General features: G+C 38.1%; 2 protein-coding genes across 2 annotated transcripts; both read right to left on the reverse strand.

Moving 5' to 3' along the window:
* Positions 1-1452: 1452 nt before the first annotated feature.
* LOC141814534 (lipoyl synthase, mitochondrial-like) lies at positions 1453-5903 on the reverse strand. Its single transcript, XM_074702488.1, has 4 exons — positions 5455-5903; positions 2383-2594; positions 1908-2287; positions 1453-1785 (listed from the first exon to the last, which is right to left on the reverse strand). The coding sequence occupies exons 1-4, from the start codon at positions 5895-5897 to the stop codon at positions 1660-1662; spliced, it is 1161 nt and encodes a 386-aa protein (XP_074558589.1). The 5' UTR covers positions 5898-5903; the 3' UTR covers positions 1453-1659.
* Positions 5904-6920: 1017 nt separating this feature from the next.
* On the reverse strand, positions 6921-15502 carry LOC141815236 (LRR receptor kinase BAK1-like). The gene is made up of 11 exons (XM_074703146.1): positions 15164-15502; positions 14061-14193; positions 13927-13998; positions 13455-13598; positions 10150-10221; positions 9986-10057; positions 9780-9892; positions 8645-8779; positions 8221-8562; positions 7688-8082; positions 6921-7447 (listed from the first exon to the last, which is right to left on the reverse strand). Exons 1-11 carry the CDS (start codon positions 15255-15257, stop codon positions 7133-7135), a joined length of 1887 nt encoding a protein of 628 aa, XP_074559247.1. The 5' UTR covers positions 15258-15502; the 3' UTR covers positions 6921-7132.
* Between the last annotated feature and the right edge of the window lie 463 nt (positions 15503-15965).

The raw sequence follows: 15965 nt of genomic DNA on the forward strand, positions 1-15965 counted from the left end.
ATAATAAATATAACAATATGATAAGTGTTTTTTTAATATTCTAGTTAAATTTGCCTTCCATTTCCATACAATGCTGAGAAGATGAACATTGTTCAGAAACTGTTTTACATATATTTTGAGAATCAATTTCACAATTGTCCATCTTTTTCCTTGCTGCTGCCTAAATGTCTTATTAATTAATCCAAGACTGCTGTTTCAGATGAGGCAGACTTGCAATGTGACTCTGCACTTGCAATGTTTCATTACGAGAGAAATTGATTGTTGAAATGATAATACTGATACAACATAATGACTACTTAACAACCTCAATGTACAGTAATAAAAACAATAATATGCATGTCCTAACTGTGGAGTCAACTACGTGGACTTGTATCTGCTATTAAGCTCTATGTAAAGTAATATCATCACATAGGTCATTTAGACTTTCTAATTCTATTAAGCAAATTCTTTGTCAACAAGTGAACTCCTTTATGTGACTGAATATATTCATTACGACAAGAGACATAAGAAAAAGAAAAGCAATAATATTGCAGAACAGTAGTAAAGAAAAAAAGGACAAAAGTCATATGGATTCGTGTAAAAACCTTCAATAGATTGAAGGACATAACCTGCAATTTGACCCATGCGAATTATCAAGTGATTGACCACATGCCCTCTACTTGCAGATCTGTTTCATGCAATCAAAAGCAGACATCATCATTGCTCTAGCTTTTCTATCAAGTATGCCCATAAGAAATAGTTTATTCATAAGCATGTGGAACCTGATAGTATAATGATGAAAGTAAAAGCAATTTAAATGATTCAGACACAAGCATGTTTGTAAGTATTAAAATTTTTTGAATAGTAGCTACAAAGCATTTAGAAAGAAGATACTTTATATGATTCACCTTTCAGCAGATAATCTAACAAAAATAACACAATTGAGTTTTACATACAAGCACTAGACACGTCTAGGATATTTTATTTAACCATCCTAACTATATACTTAATCAAATTAACTCCCGTGTAAATCATTAATATTTTAGTATTCTGCATCTCTGCTAGATTTTTTTTCAACTTTCTACTGAGAACATGATGAAAAGGATAGTGGAAATCAGTTTCATTGCATGGCAAAGTGTCTGTATTCACCATGTAAGAACTATTTTCAACTTGTGCCAACCCGTGTGCTAACCCGAAAGTATAGCAATTTATAATAGCAAAAGTACAAAGGAGTAGTAACGCCTGCATCACTACCAATGTTACCACATGAAACAGAAAATAACCACAGATTTGACATGACCTTCAGGGACTTCTGGAGACATCATACAAAAGCTTTTGGCTGTTTCTGGATCAATTTACACAATTCATTTATGTACTTGAAAAAACATTATGATAGTTTCATTTGCAAGCAATTCTTAGTTGTAAATCAAAATTACAGTTGATTATAATAGACAAACTATAAGAAACAGGTCATTAGTGCAGCAAGAAAAAAAACATCTTCTGTATTATTTGTAAACACGGCACAATGAACACTGTTGATGGGTGTCAATCACCTGTGTACAGCTTCCAATCACTTTAACAACTAAGAATGCAACAACAATGCTGCCAAAGAACTTGAAGAGAAGTTATGACTCTTGTTGTCAAGAAAACTCAATTCTGTAATTTACCAGTGTAGAACTGTTAAGATCCATCATTTGATGCTGAGAATACCTTGGCTCGATCAGCTTCAATCATTGACTTAATATACAATTCACCTGCCTTATATGATGATCGGACCATGGGACCAGATGCAACATAACGGAATCCCTGCCAAGGCAACATAGCAGATTGAGTTTGGAAGAAAATGTAGTATAGATAGAATAATAGGAAATATTGTTAATATAATGTTAATTTGCAATCAAGGAGACTATCATTTTGTGAAACTCTACCATTTCAACACCAAGAGATCGATACTTTTCGAAAGCTTCTGGCGTAACATATTCAGAGACTGGCATATGCCTTTTTGAGGGTCTCATGTACTGACCAAATGTCATGACATCCACTCCAGCTGCCCTAACTTTCTCCATCGTGTTGATTACTTGATTGGGTGTTTCACCACATCCTAACATAATGGATGTCTTCGTTAGTGTGCCAGGAGGGGCATATCCTTTTGCCATTTTCAGGACATCAATTGATTGTTTGAAGTTAGCACGATGGTCTCTGATCACACTCTGCAGCTCTTCAACTGTCTCAATGTTGTGAGCGAAAACGTCCAGGCCAGATTTAGAAACTTTCTCTACACAGTTTGGATCTCCTCGGAAATCAGGAACTGGGTGCACATATTAGTTGCAAATAGCGTCCTAAGTTAAATGTACTGCATAGTAGCTACCAAAATGCTAAAAACAAACAATTAATAGCCCATACCCAATGCTTCTACCAGAATATTGGGTTTCAATGCCTTCAACTTTTGCACAGCTTCAGTAAAATGGCCACTTCCTTGATCAGGCAAGTCATCTCGATCAACGCTAGTGAGTACCACATAGTCCAAACCCCACGAAGCAATTGCTTTAGCAACATTGGAAGGTTCATTTGGGTCAGGTGGTGGAGGTGTCCGTGATGTCTTAACATTACAAAACCTGAAAACACAACAAAATATAGAATTGGCACCACACCTTGAAATAAACACATTTATACATAGCTTTGGTGCAAACCACATGACAAAACAAACATTGAGTTTAAGCATAGCTATATTTAACATTGTAGACTATGTTGCGATGAAATTAGGCTCAAACAAAATCATCAACCAAAGTTGCAGATAAATTTCACATCAATCCCCAAGCGTTTGGACAAATAACTCGTCGAGTTACTCCAATTAGCTCCATATGAAATGGTGAAATGCTAGTTAACATGTAAACTGAACACCAATGATAGGAGCACAGATAATGAATTTTGCATGTAAATGTATGCTAAAGGTATCTAAACTAGATGGAGAAAAAGGGAAAACATTTTCATTTCACTTTTAGAACTTGTCTTCCTTTAGTCTATTATAACTTTTCCCTATGTGCCACTTGTTAAAACTGCAAACCTAAATTATAAGAAAGATCTGCCGAACTTTTTGCATCTGTATTATTAGGATCTCCACCAAGATATGGGATACGGAGTACAAGTTGTTACAAAAGTGAAATAGGATAACCTAATAGGCTGACTTTAGGTAGTTTTGCAAGTAATACGATGCACACACCTAAACCAAACAAGCATGCCTGACAACATATCCAATAGATTCTAAAGTAAAGCCATCATCGTCATCCCACATTTGTTTGATTATTTGGAGTCAGCTCCATGAATCTTTTCCTTCCATTGAGCTCCAACATAGATTCCATTGAGCTCCAGCCTCTATGCAAGGCTCACTCACTAATAATATGCAATTGATTAAATCATGTTTATCAAACAATACTAAAAGAAAAACCATTTCTATCTCATATACCTTCCACTATAATTGATGCAACTCTTAACACTCCAAGACTCGTGCAAACAAATATTGTCTGGGAAAGAGTCTGAGGATTTTGCATAAATGCCCAAACAATTCATAGCAAATCTTGCACACTTGAATTATTGCTGACCTAGTCAGAATATCAATATATGCCAAATAACAAAGCCTTGAAACTAACTCTGACTTGAGTGGATTATAAAGGTAATCATACACCACTCTCACTGAACTCCAATTGAAGTCTAAGCCAATAAACAGATAGACTAGACTCAAGCATTTGCTACACTAGTAAATTGGAAGATAAGAAAATATCTCATAGCATATACAAACCGTAAATTCCAAGTGGAAGAACATACTAGTGAAAGCTAATATACAAATACATTGGACTCAAACCAAAACTAGCAACAGATAAAAAAAATGACAGAAAGGCAAAATATCCATCACTAATCACTTGAAAAAGACTAATACTGGTACTGGATTCTAAAACAACAAAATTTGATTCTAAACCATTATTTTTCTAATTAATTCATACAACATCTTCATTTTATCATACCTGATAAGCATGAAACTGGTTTCTAAAAGATGCAGTGAGTATCAACTAAGCATTAACTTCTAAAAGAAATCAAGAACGTATATAACGTTCTTCCATCTAATGAGTTCAATTCTAAACCATCATCTCTCAAACTATTTCCTTCAACATTTTTATCTTATCAAACCTGATAAGCATTAAACCGATTACTAAAAGATAAGAATGAATATTCTCTTAAGCATCTTCATTTTTTTCTCTCAACTTAAATAAAAGAAATCAGGAACCAACATAGTGTATCTTCCATCTAATAAATATCAGTTTATAAAAGAACGACCCCTGGTGTTAGGATCAATGAGTTTTATATTCTTTCATAGTAAGACTGAAAATCAATTTATTTCAATCATCCATGAAGTAGACAACATAAGCAAACATGCTGGGTTTCAGAGTATTCAATGTATTGGGAAGGAGAAAATGGTTTGAGGTGCACCGTACATCAAGATGATCAGATAGATAGCAATGCAAAATACAAACAAGATGAACTTTCTAAGTTTATAATAGTTTGTGAGAGATGATGCTCAGATCTCTTCTTCATTGGAAACTTGGTGAAACTACCATTCATTGGCTCAACTTTACTGAACCTCTTCTCCTTGGTCATTAACTGCTGCCATCTATGAAAGTTTCACTTTAACTGAAACTGGATATTTCAAGAATTCTTTTCCATTATCCCTCAAGACCTTGATGCAATTATTTAAGGATAATTGTGGAACCTCCAACAATCCAAATCAGAGGATTCAATTATATAGCGATGGCTAGCATTTAGGAACTTGATGAGAGTTTGCCGCCTTCTATTGCCATTTCTAGCTTAGAAATTGAGTTAGCAATTATTTCCAGACATTGTCTTCCTGCTTTTAACTAGAGGCCATTTCCATTAAGGTAAGTCTAGTCCCACGAGATTTAATTATCCGTCCAATCTGTTGTAGCTTCAAAACTAACACTGAGAGCATGCATCACCAGTTATCTGTCTACTAGACCACCTTATACTCTTGGACACTGTTGTCCATCTCAGGATCCTGACATGCTCAGCATATGCACATACATGGAAGGAGAAGGTGTTCATGGAATAATACTCTAATAGATGAGAAAAAACTGAGCTTGCTCCGGTTTTGGCATGGGCATGGTGCATATGGTTTCACAAAAACACAATTGTTTTCATAAGTATCTCACCTCTCATTCAGAACTCTCTATATGATGTAATTTGGTTGAACGCTTTACTAGATCCTCGTAGATTAATGGCTGGTATTTTTTTTTCACTTTTGGCGGTCGGAAGTATTACCAAAAGAAATAGAGCACGATGTGAACCAAAATTTTGCCAATAGAACAAAGCATGAATAGAAAATTCAAGCATACTTCATTTTTAAACAATACAAACGATAAAAAATAGAATAAAGAGAAATGAGGGACAAATATATAAGAACTAAACCTGCAGCCGCGTGTACAAGTATCCCCAAGGATCATGATGGTGGCAGTGGCGGTTCCTGTCTCGCCACCGGACCAGCACTCCCCCAGGTTGGGGCACCTGGCCTCCTCGCATACCGTGTGCAACTTGAGCTCCCGGAGCTTGGCCTTGATGGCGGCGTACTTAGAACCCCCGGGAATGGTCTCTTTCATCCATTTAGGCTTAGGCAGCGGGCGCTTCTTTGTCCCCACCTCGACGGAGTAGACAAAATCGGAGAGAGAAGGGGATTCCTCCGCCAGCCGACGCCGTAGCCCAGCGAGCGTCCCGACGGGCGACGGGGGTTGGTGGGAAGGTAAGGCTTGGACCGAGGTATCAGAGGCGGAGGAAGAATGAAGCCGGAAGCCTCGGAAACCGGTGACAGATCGGGCGGCGACGTTGCCGAAGAGGTGGCCGAGTCGCCGTTGCATCGTCCCCCTTTCTCCTCGATTTCGATCGGCAAAAGGGAATGGCTGCAATTTAGATAACGTAACAGCGGGCCCATGGGCCCGTCCCGGGCCGGTCAGGCCCGTTTCGATTCAGCCTAATGCTAACTAAACAGAGAAGATGATGCTAATAGAATCAGAATGAAGGTTTCTATCAGAAATAACAAAAGCAACAAACTGTGTAGTTGCAGTGCCACTTTTTACATGACACCAAATCCAAAAAAACAAAAACCAAAACGCCTCTGTATCTGTAAGAGAACTGATATCCTCGCGACTCGTGTACGACACTTTCGACTCATCGCCGCTGCCGCCGCCCTCGCCGCGCCGTCCGACCACCGCCGGTCACTGCCTTGGGCCCGATCGACACGCCGCTCGCTGACACTCCGTCCGATGGCGGATTCCGACCGGATAGTGGCCGGAATCCGACGAATTTGATCGGAAACGCGACCGACAGTGGCTCGCGCCAAATTCCGACGAAATCACAACCGGATTCCGGCCAAATCGCTGGTCTCCAGCCACGATTTGATCGGAATCCAACCGTGATTTGGCCAAAATCTAATTGCGATTTGGTCAGAATTCGATACCCGACACTGCCGACGAAATCGCAGCGAGATTCTAACCAAATCGCGGCCGAAGACCAGTCAAGAAAGGACCAGCGTGCGATGCCGATCCTTCCTTGACCAATCTCTGGCCGCGATTTGATCGAAATCCGACTGCAATTTCGTCGAAATTCAACGCGAGCCACTACCGACTGCGTTTCTGACCAAATTCGTCGGATTCCAACCACTACCTGGTCGAAATCTGACGCCGGACAGAGCGTCGATGAACTACGCATCAATCGCGCCCGAGGCGGCGGCCGACAATGATCGCAGCAACGGTGACAGTGGCAATGGATCAGAGGTGTCACGCAGAGGTCACGCAAGATACGTCGCATAGTATATCAAATTCCGTATCTGTAAAATCCTAAAATCCAAGTTGCAAAAAGATCAATTAGATTCCTTGCAGCCATTACGTTCTGTGGCCGGTATGACAAAGCTAGCGCACAAGCGACGGTTTGAAGGCCGTAATATTCCTTCTTGCAGAGCTCCAATATCGCTTCTTGCAACAGGGGGCATGTATGTGAAAGAGCTTCACTAAAAGTACACAGCTACCCCATTCAGATAAAATATACACAGTTTTCACTCTTTCTGGATTTATGATGAGGGCGTGTAACACGGTGGTTACCTTGGTCCAGATAATTCAACTGGACGAAGGTTGTCGGTGGAGTCGAGTATCCACTCGCTGTTGAGATGGCGGGGAGCCATCTCCTCCAGTCTTACCACTTCGACCTTTTGCCACTCCTCCCATCTCTCAGCGAGACCATCCCCTTCGAGCATCCTCACCACCTCTGACATCTTCGGGCGTTCCATTGGGGAGCCCTGAGTGCATAACAGTGCTACTTGTATGAGAGACTCCACTTCAGGCTCGACATAATCGTTTTGCAGATCTGGGTCGACCAGCATTTCCAGCTTTTTCTCTTTGAGCAATCCTTTGACCTGAGAGGAAAATAGTGTGAGCGTTTTAATTATTTCAATAGGACCAATAGTAGAACTAGATGCACTTAATCACTTGTCATCTCTAATACAGACCCAAACCTCACCTCAAAAAGGAACTTATAGTCCATGCACAGATAATCAGAAAATGATTCTTGATTCCAAGCAACAAAGAACCAAATACAAACCTGGTCAACTCTTAAAGTTTAATGTGATTAAAAGGAAACAGTAGAAGATGCTTACCCAGTCAAGCAACATAACATCGTCATCATTTGCAAGCCGGGCAAGGTCAAATGCCCTTTGCCCTGTAATCAGTTCCAAAAGCATGATTCCATAGCCAAAAACATCAGTCTTCTCTGAGGATTTTCCGGTCGAAAGGTATTCAGGGGCTATATGTCCTATAGTTCCACGGACAGCAGTGGTCACATGAGTATCCTTGTAGTCCATTAGTTTTGCCAAGCCAAAATCTCCAACAACAGCCTCAAAGTCTTCATCCAACAAAATGTTTGCAGCTTTAACATCACGATGAATGATTTTAGGATCGCAATGATCATGCAAATAGGAAAGCCCTCTTGCAGAACCCAAAGCAATCTTTCGTCGAGTTGACCATTCAAGGGGTGGCTCAGATGGAAGACGCTCTAGGCATAAAATATATATATATAAAGCTATAATCTATGGGAATTTAGCTTTCCTTGTGAAATTTAGGATTTATGAGTGGTGCAGCTGAACATGAAGATTTTTATAAGCAAAAACAAGGATTAAAGGATGACAAGTACCTCTTAAACGTGATGCAACACTTCCATTGGCCATATAAGGATAAACAAGTAATCTTTCAGTTGGCGTCATACAAAACCCTCGCAGCCTGAGTAAGTTCCGGTGCACAGCCATGCTAATCATCTCGACTTCTGTTTGGAACTGAAGCTCCCCACCTGGAGTTCGTTCTTCTTTTAGCCTCTTTACTGCTACAAGTGAACCATCTGCAAGTCGTCCTTTATATACTTTACCAAATCCTCCCCTCCCCAAAATGTTCTTGTTGCTGAAGTTGTCGGTTGCAACTTGTAATTCTCTTAAAGAAAATCTTTTTAGCTGACCCAAATGAACTTCTGGGTCCTCTTCAGCTGAAACAAAAAAAAAAAAAAATACATTCGCATATGGGAGTTAACCATAATAAATTTTTGGATTTATAAGTTCAGTACTAACCAGGTACATCAAAAAAGTGTTCTTGTGGTTTACGACGACGCCACCATGCAAACAACATTGCAGGGGCTGCAAAAACCAAAGCAGCACCTGCAGCAACACCCCCAGCAATTGCTCCAGTGCTAGAGGCACTACTTCCTGTTCAATGATGTTGAGCAACCTTTAGATTTCATTCATTCTGAATTTTAAATCATATCTATCTAAGACATTAAGATCCATGAAACAAAGCAAGAAAAGAATAAACCATCTGAAAAATATCACAAGAAGTAACTATCCAAAGTTCCCAGTCCAATATACATTATAGGCAATAGGTGGCTGAAAAATTCACCTCCAACTATTAATGTGACTGAACATTCATGGAATGTTGACCTTCAAGCAGCAACTATTCCAAAGTTTTCATCATCAAGCAGAGTTTATCCCAACTGTTTAAGGTTACCAACATGGATCTTTTTTCTCCATTGAGTACTAGACATGGCTATATCACTAGAAATATTTTGATCGACTTTTTTTTTATTTCATTGATTAAATTTTTTTTCTTTCTACACCCTATGTTCCTTGCACCATCCACACTAATTGATCCGAGTTTTATTACCATAGAATCAAAGGTCACCTTTGAACATTTCTGTGCCATGTTGAGTTCTCAACCTCTTTTACTCTCTGTTTATCATCTATTAATTGCTCTTAGATATTAATACTTTTTTTATTTTATCCTTGCACCTTTTATATTACTCATGTAAAGTATTTATTTTAGCCAAAGGGACACACAGATTACACAATCATAGAATCTCTTCTCCATTTTGACCAGCCACAAATACAGTATAGGCAAATGGTAGGTGGTTGAAAATACTCACCTTGAAACAGCAAATATGTCATCCTATGAGTAGCATGAACTCAATTAATTATTGAAAAACAACATGATCATATTATCCATACTATAGTATATTGAAGTTGAACCCTACATCATAATTGATGGGGAAAGAGAAAGGAAGAAGAAGGAACCTTGAATTGCAATTGTTTCACAAAACAAGTGTGTTCAACAATCCAAGCTGAATTTATATATCAAGTTCAACTAAATAAAGAAAGCAAAATCACCAGATGATTCAAAATAGCCTCTCGTAAGAACCACCACATTCTGTACCTTGAGATGAAGGTGGTGTTGGAGGCACAAATGGAGGTGGTGGAGATAAAGGAGGAGCACCAGGACATGCCTTTGTTGTACCAGGACCACATAAAAGAGGGTTGTTGGCAAAACTGCATAATGAATCAGTGAAAACATACAATCAGCAAGTCTTATAACCATTAACAAATTCACAATCTTTATAATTTCATTGGCATGACAGATACCTGATTGGAGTGAATAAAGAGAAAGACCCAGTTGATGGAACTTCTCCTGATAAGTTGTTATTTGACAAATCCCTGTATATTCAAAAACATAATCAAACTACATAAGAGCAAAAGAAACTAGTTTACATGGTTGTAACACATTATATACAGAATCCACAACTTACAGAACTTGAAGAGCGGTGATATTAGTCAAAGACTTGGGAATAGAACCAGACAAACTGTTGTTGTTAAGCCGACTATCCTTCACAGAGATTTAAAACTTAAGAATAATTCAACTATTTAATTCATAAAATGTAAATAAATACACGAATCATAGAGGAGAAAAACCAACTGTTAACAATATTTTGCTTCAACTAAAATAGAACCACAAAGCATTTTCTTTTAGCTAATTCAATGCAATGAGAGCTGTAGAAGTCAAACACCCTCCTAAATGTTGCTATAAGTGAGGAACAAAAACAAGACAAGAAGAGAAAGCACAAAAATAAGAAGGGAACCAATAGGATACATATTTTTATGTAATCCAGAAGAATTCCAATGTCCACAAGTACACTGAGAGAACCACGTTATGTAATCCACCACAACATACAGTGCTTCACATCCAGAGATAGTCTGTCCTTCTTATAGAGCAGAGGGTCTAGCATTTAGATAGAAAGGATAGTGTGAAAAAACAGGATGATATTTATTGAGACAGACATTCATGTCATGTCGAGATGCATATGCAACTGAAATTAGATAGCTATAGCATCAGGTTGATTTGTGGAGCACCTGCCTGAGTCAACAGCACACTTGGATTGCAAAATTTGAAATCAACTTGGGCAGGAAAAACCAGTCTTCTCAAAAGGCTTGAATGTAATCCTTTCAGGTTCAGGGCATCCCCCTATACCCTTGCACCCTGGTGAGCTCACAGTTAACATCATCTCTTGAATAACATCATAATTTATCAATCATCAACCAAACTCTACTCCAACAAGAGGCAGACCTATGCAGACACATTTACAAATGATGAACTAAAATTTTATTGACTCTTGAACTGAATAAATAAGGCAAGTCAGTTTCTAGACTTGGGTGCATCAAGGTGACGCTAACTATTTGATTAAGAACTTAATACATAGTATGCCCCATTTTGCTGATATTAGCATTCCCCTATACCTTTAGCAGGGGAGTGCTTCCCCTTGCAGCCCATTGAGCTCACAGATAAGATCACCCCTTCAATAACAGCACAATACATCAATCGATGACCAGGCCCTACTCAACAACAGGAAGGCTTGTAAAGATACTACAAATGATCAGCTAATTTAACGACTCTTGATCAGATTAAATAAGGCAACTCAATTTCTAGGCTAGGAATGTACTGGCATTCACCACAGTGATACTAACCATTTGAAAAAAAAAAAATCAAAAAAGAGCATGCCCCATTTTTCCAATATCAAGTATCTCAAGATCAATCTGAAGCAGGCTACAAATCCATCTATACTATTACAAACTGTATTCTTCTGGTACAAAACACAGCTAAATAAGTCATTGCAACTCATCAAGAATCAGGCTAGGAAAAAAAGGGAGCCTATACTCTGTCACTTGCAATCCTTCCCCTTGCAGTTGGGGAAATCTTCATCATCAAAAATGCTGATCCACAGAGATAAAGGCCAGGCTATGCTATACCACAAATATTTATCTTTGATTTCTCAGCCTCACACAAGGGTATGCCTACAGAAATTCCTCATTATACAGAAGGGTAAGTAATACAAAGATTTTACCTCGTCCTTGGGCATGCCAACCATGCTTTTGATTATCCAATCAATTTCTTATTAGCCTTACTGCTCAAGAATATGATGCTCATTATGAGTTCTGAAATTTTTACTACTCGATGAGCCCTTGCATGAAAATTTTATTACTAAAAAAATTTACTGGTGCAAGAGGCAAGAACCCCAACCAATGTCAATTATCTGCAGTACAAAATCAACAACTGTTTCTACTCGATAGAAGAAAAAAAAAGATCATCACAGGGCCCTCCCTGACTCTTAAATCATTCCATACCTCATAAGAAATTAGAAATATTAAAGAAAATGACAAAATTATTTCACTGTTTTCTAGTTTAAGATGCTTTGACAATTTAGCTACATTTTATACTTTATATACCAAGACCAGGTAGCAAAGTTTGCAGCAGATGTTTATTCTTTTTGTGCATAGAAGAAAAACAATGAGCCATGAATCCAACTACCTGTTGATACTAGGCTGCAAAAAGAGATGGACATGAAGCACTAGGCTTCCACAACTGACAAATTTACTAGAAAGAAAATATTATTGAAAAAAAATTGATTTACAAAGGAGGAGTTGGGTCTTTTTTAAGGCTCCAAGCCCAACTAAAATTGAAAATAAATTAAACAAATATGGTAAGAAATACCAAAGTTAAGAAAAAAAATTCAGTTCAGTTTGGGTTTGGGCTTTTTTAGTGCTTTTGTGCACACCAAAGACTACGTAACATATGCTTATATAGGATCATATAAGGCCTATCATTTGAAGTTCAACCCACAGTTGAACAGATTCTCTGACAGTGCCATGCCAACATGATTTTGAATGGTTAGGTTCAGGTTTTCAGGCTTTTACTTACAACCCAAAAACTCAATCAAAACTCAGATTTCAAAATAATTGAAAGCTAAAAGTCAAACCAAAATAAAAGAATCTGATTTAGTGGACCAGTGCAGTTCCATTTCCGGGTTGGGTTGAGTAGTTCGGGTTTTCTATAACACTATTAATTTCCATATCTTTGAAATCCTTGCAATTGTGTAATAAATTTTTCTATGACCTATTACCTTTAACACCTTTGCATCTAGTTAATTCAACTTTCTAGCTATAGAATGTATTGGACAACTCTGAACTTATTGATATTATCTTATAATATTTTCTCTTACTTTACAATTTATTAATCACACCTAATTGCTCTGAATAGAAATCCTTCTATTCCATCTTTTTAGTAATATGCACATCCATGTTTACCGTTTTGATCTATATTTCACCAACTTTTTGTGTGTCATTCCAATATTCTGGTCGATAATGGATGCTGATCATCCCACAATGCTACACTACCCATCACTCTATGTAAAGGTTCAAATAGCTTGCTATTTTCATCCTTCAAAATTAGAAAACATTAGACAAATTTATATCAATGTTTATTAACATATAGTACATTACCAATACCCAACTTGATTTGGGTTGAGAATTTAAGCCTGCTTATTAAGTAAGCTCTAGTAGATACACCAACAAAATTATCCTCCATTAGCAATACAGCTTTGCAATGTTGTCCACAAGAAAACATTGTGAAGAAAGGATACCAGTTTGCAATTGTTATAAAGCATTCAAAAAGTAGCCTGACTAACTAATATAGCAACACAATATAAACTATAGCAAAGCATTCTTTACATCAATTATTTAAAAAGCAAATGATCATAGTCAGGGAAGAGCATAGTCATACAGGAAACGCAGCTTCGTTAGCTTTCCCAATGAATCTGGAATTTCACCGGTGAAACTATTCAGGTAGAGATCCAAACTGACCAAGTTCGTCAGATTTCCGATGTCACTAGGAATTGTCCCACTAATGTTGTTGCTATAAAGTTCTCTGCCCATAAAAGAATAAATAGATTTAATCACAACAAAATATAAAGGTACAGTTCCAATTTCTGCAATTAGTCACACTTCGTAATTGAAACATGCCTCACTATCCAATAAGATTTTATTTAAATGAGAATTATAGGTACAACTGAGAACTATCTGAGCAAGCCAGAGATGAACAAGTATAACATAAGATTTCAGTAGTTCAGGTTGTGAGTTTTTATGAACAAGTGTCAGAAAATAAAAATCTAGAAGTTTTTTTTGTCAATTGTCAAAGTTTATGTGGCTCAATTAGAAGAATTCATGTAATCCAGAACATCTAACACAGAACTTACAAGTATTGCAGATTTTTCAGTTGACCAAGCTGGGGAACCAAAGCACCAGATAGTTGCGCATTTCCAAGATCACTAGAAGCAACTAAAGATTGAGTTCCATAACAAAACATCTATGAGGTGGTGAATACACTTACACTCGGATAACACTATTGTCATTGTTGCACGTAACATGAAACCATGTACATGGATTGACGAGGGTTGGGTCCCAGCTCTGTAGCACATTGTTAGGATCATTTAAGTTTGTCTTGAGGTAGTGCAAAGCATCACCTGTATACATGAGATACAAGAATATACAAGTGGTCTAGGAAACAGAAATTCCAGAAAGAGAAGAACTAAAACTGAGAATTTGACCGAAGTATTGAACTAGGTTCTCTAAATCTACCTAACAGTGCTATGTGATTGAAGCATCAATAACTTCCTAGTCAGGAACATTAACTTCACACAACTTTTGACATGAAAAATCTGGCAATAAAGAATTGACACATACAGTTGATGAGAATCACCAAAAAAAGGAACACTAAAAAAAACCACACAATTTTATCCAGTAATTTTGATAAAATTAAAATTTTATTTTAAAATGTAGATATATATTAGTAATTCCTTTAGGTTCGCTGTTGATTGACTCACTGCATCAATTAGTATCATACATGACTCTCGAATCATATATATCTTACTGAGAAATTGCCCCTCCAAGTTGACCAATTTGGGAAATAACAAAAGATATCATAATGTCCATCGTTCTCTAGAAGGCGACGTTACTATACAAAACTAATAGAGAAATCGACCAGAATTGCGTAGTACAAAGAAAGTTTCAACGAAAAAACATTCAATATTTGACCAAAAACAAACATTCGATATAAATTAAAATCTTTCTAGTTTGGTTGAATTGTCTAAAGACAGTTGTTAAAAACTAGAGTACCAAACATGTCAATCAAATCCAAAATCAAGAAAATAAATGATCCACATGGACAAAAAGAACAGCCATGTTCAGATCCAGCCAACGTTTGGCGTCCCTTTCCAAATCCAGCAGACCATGCTGCGCAACTAAATCATTTATCATGTTCCAATCGTAATTTCGTAAACACTTCGGCGAGAAATGAAGTACGACAAAAATAGAATTTTTATGACAATAGTGCCCACATCCCAATTACTCGACTCAGATTACGCGCACCGCAAAAGCTGTGGCAGGACTAATATTTCGCAGTACCCTATAGTACAAGGAATGATCACTCGGTACCTTCCATGTTGGAAAGAACCCTAGAGAAGGGATCGAAGACGAGGATGAGCCAGATGAATCCTTTGAACCTTATTTCCCATTCCACCTCCGCCATTTCACCCAGAAGAAGATCCGGTGCCCTCCTAGAAAATCCGGCACTGGTAATCCATCCCCAGCTCCAGTGAAAACAGTCCTAGATGCAAGGACCTCTCGTGGAACTGGTATTGACCACCATTCCTCGCCAGAAGCCCGTCCACAGGAGCAGAAGTTCGCGGAAGCCAAGATCTCGACGGTGAGCGCTTAGCCGAGTTCCTCTTCGCCGTTTCGCTTTTATTTTGGATCCGAGCACGACTGGAACCAGCCGAAAGAATGTGCTGTATCTTGTAATCCAGGAAGCACGCTACCAGTTTCGACTCACCCGTACAGAATGACGCCATGGACGTCATTCACGCGTCGCTCCCGTCTGATTTGGAGTTTCCTGAACCAGTACTCGCACGGTGACGATCTGAACCTCGCTTCAGTCAAACTTTTTCGGAGCAGAGATAGTACAGGGGAGGATGCGGGTGAGGAAGCGAGTAGACCAAGGAGAGTCGACGAAGGCGTGAGAGACTGGAATATATCAGACGATGCGGTGGAGCCCGCCAACTGCGGCCCACATATGCGTGAAATTATATGTGAAAATAATTTAAACAGATATTAAAATATAAATTCCTCATTTTCAATTAAAATCAGAGAATGTCCTAATTAACCTTATCCTTATTTTTTAATAATTATATTTGTTTGAAAGGTAAGTGTAACTAAGTCTATATCGTTTATTTTATTA

Source organism: Curcuma longa, chromosome 21 (assembly GCF_044706935.1).
Source record: "Curcuma longa cultivar G26 ecotype Majalengka, Jawa Barat chromosome 21, ITB_CL_G26_1.1, whole genome shotgun sequence".
Classification (NCBI taxonomy): domain Eukaryota; kingdom Viridiplantae; phylum Streptophyta; class Magnoliopsida; order Zingiberales; family Zingiberaceae; genus Curcuma; species Curcuma longa.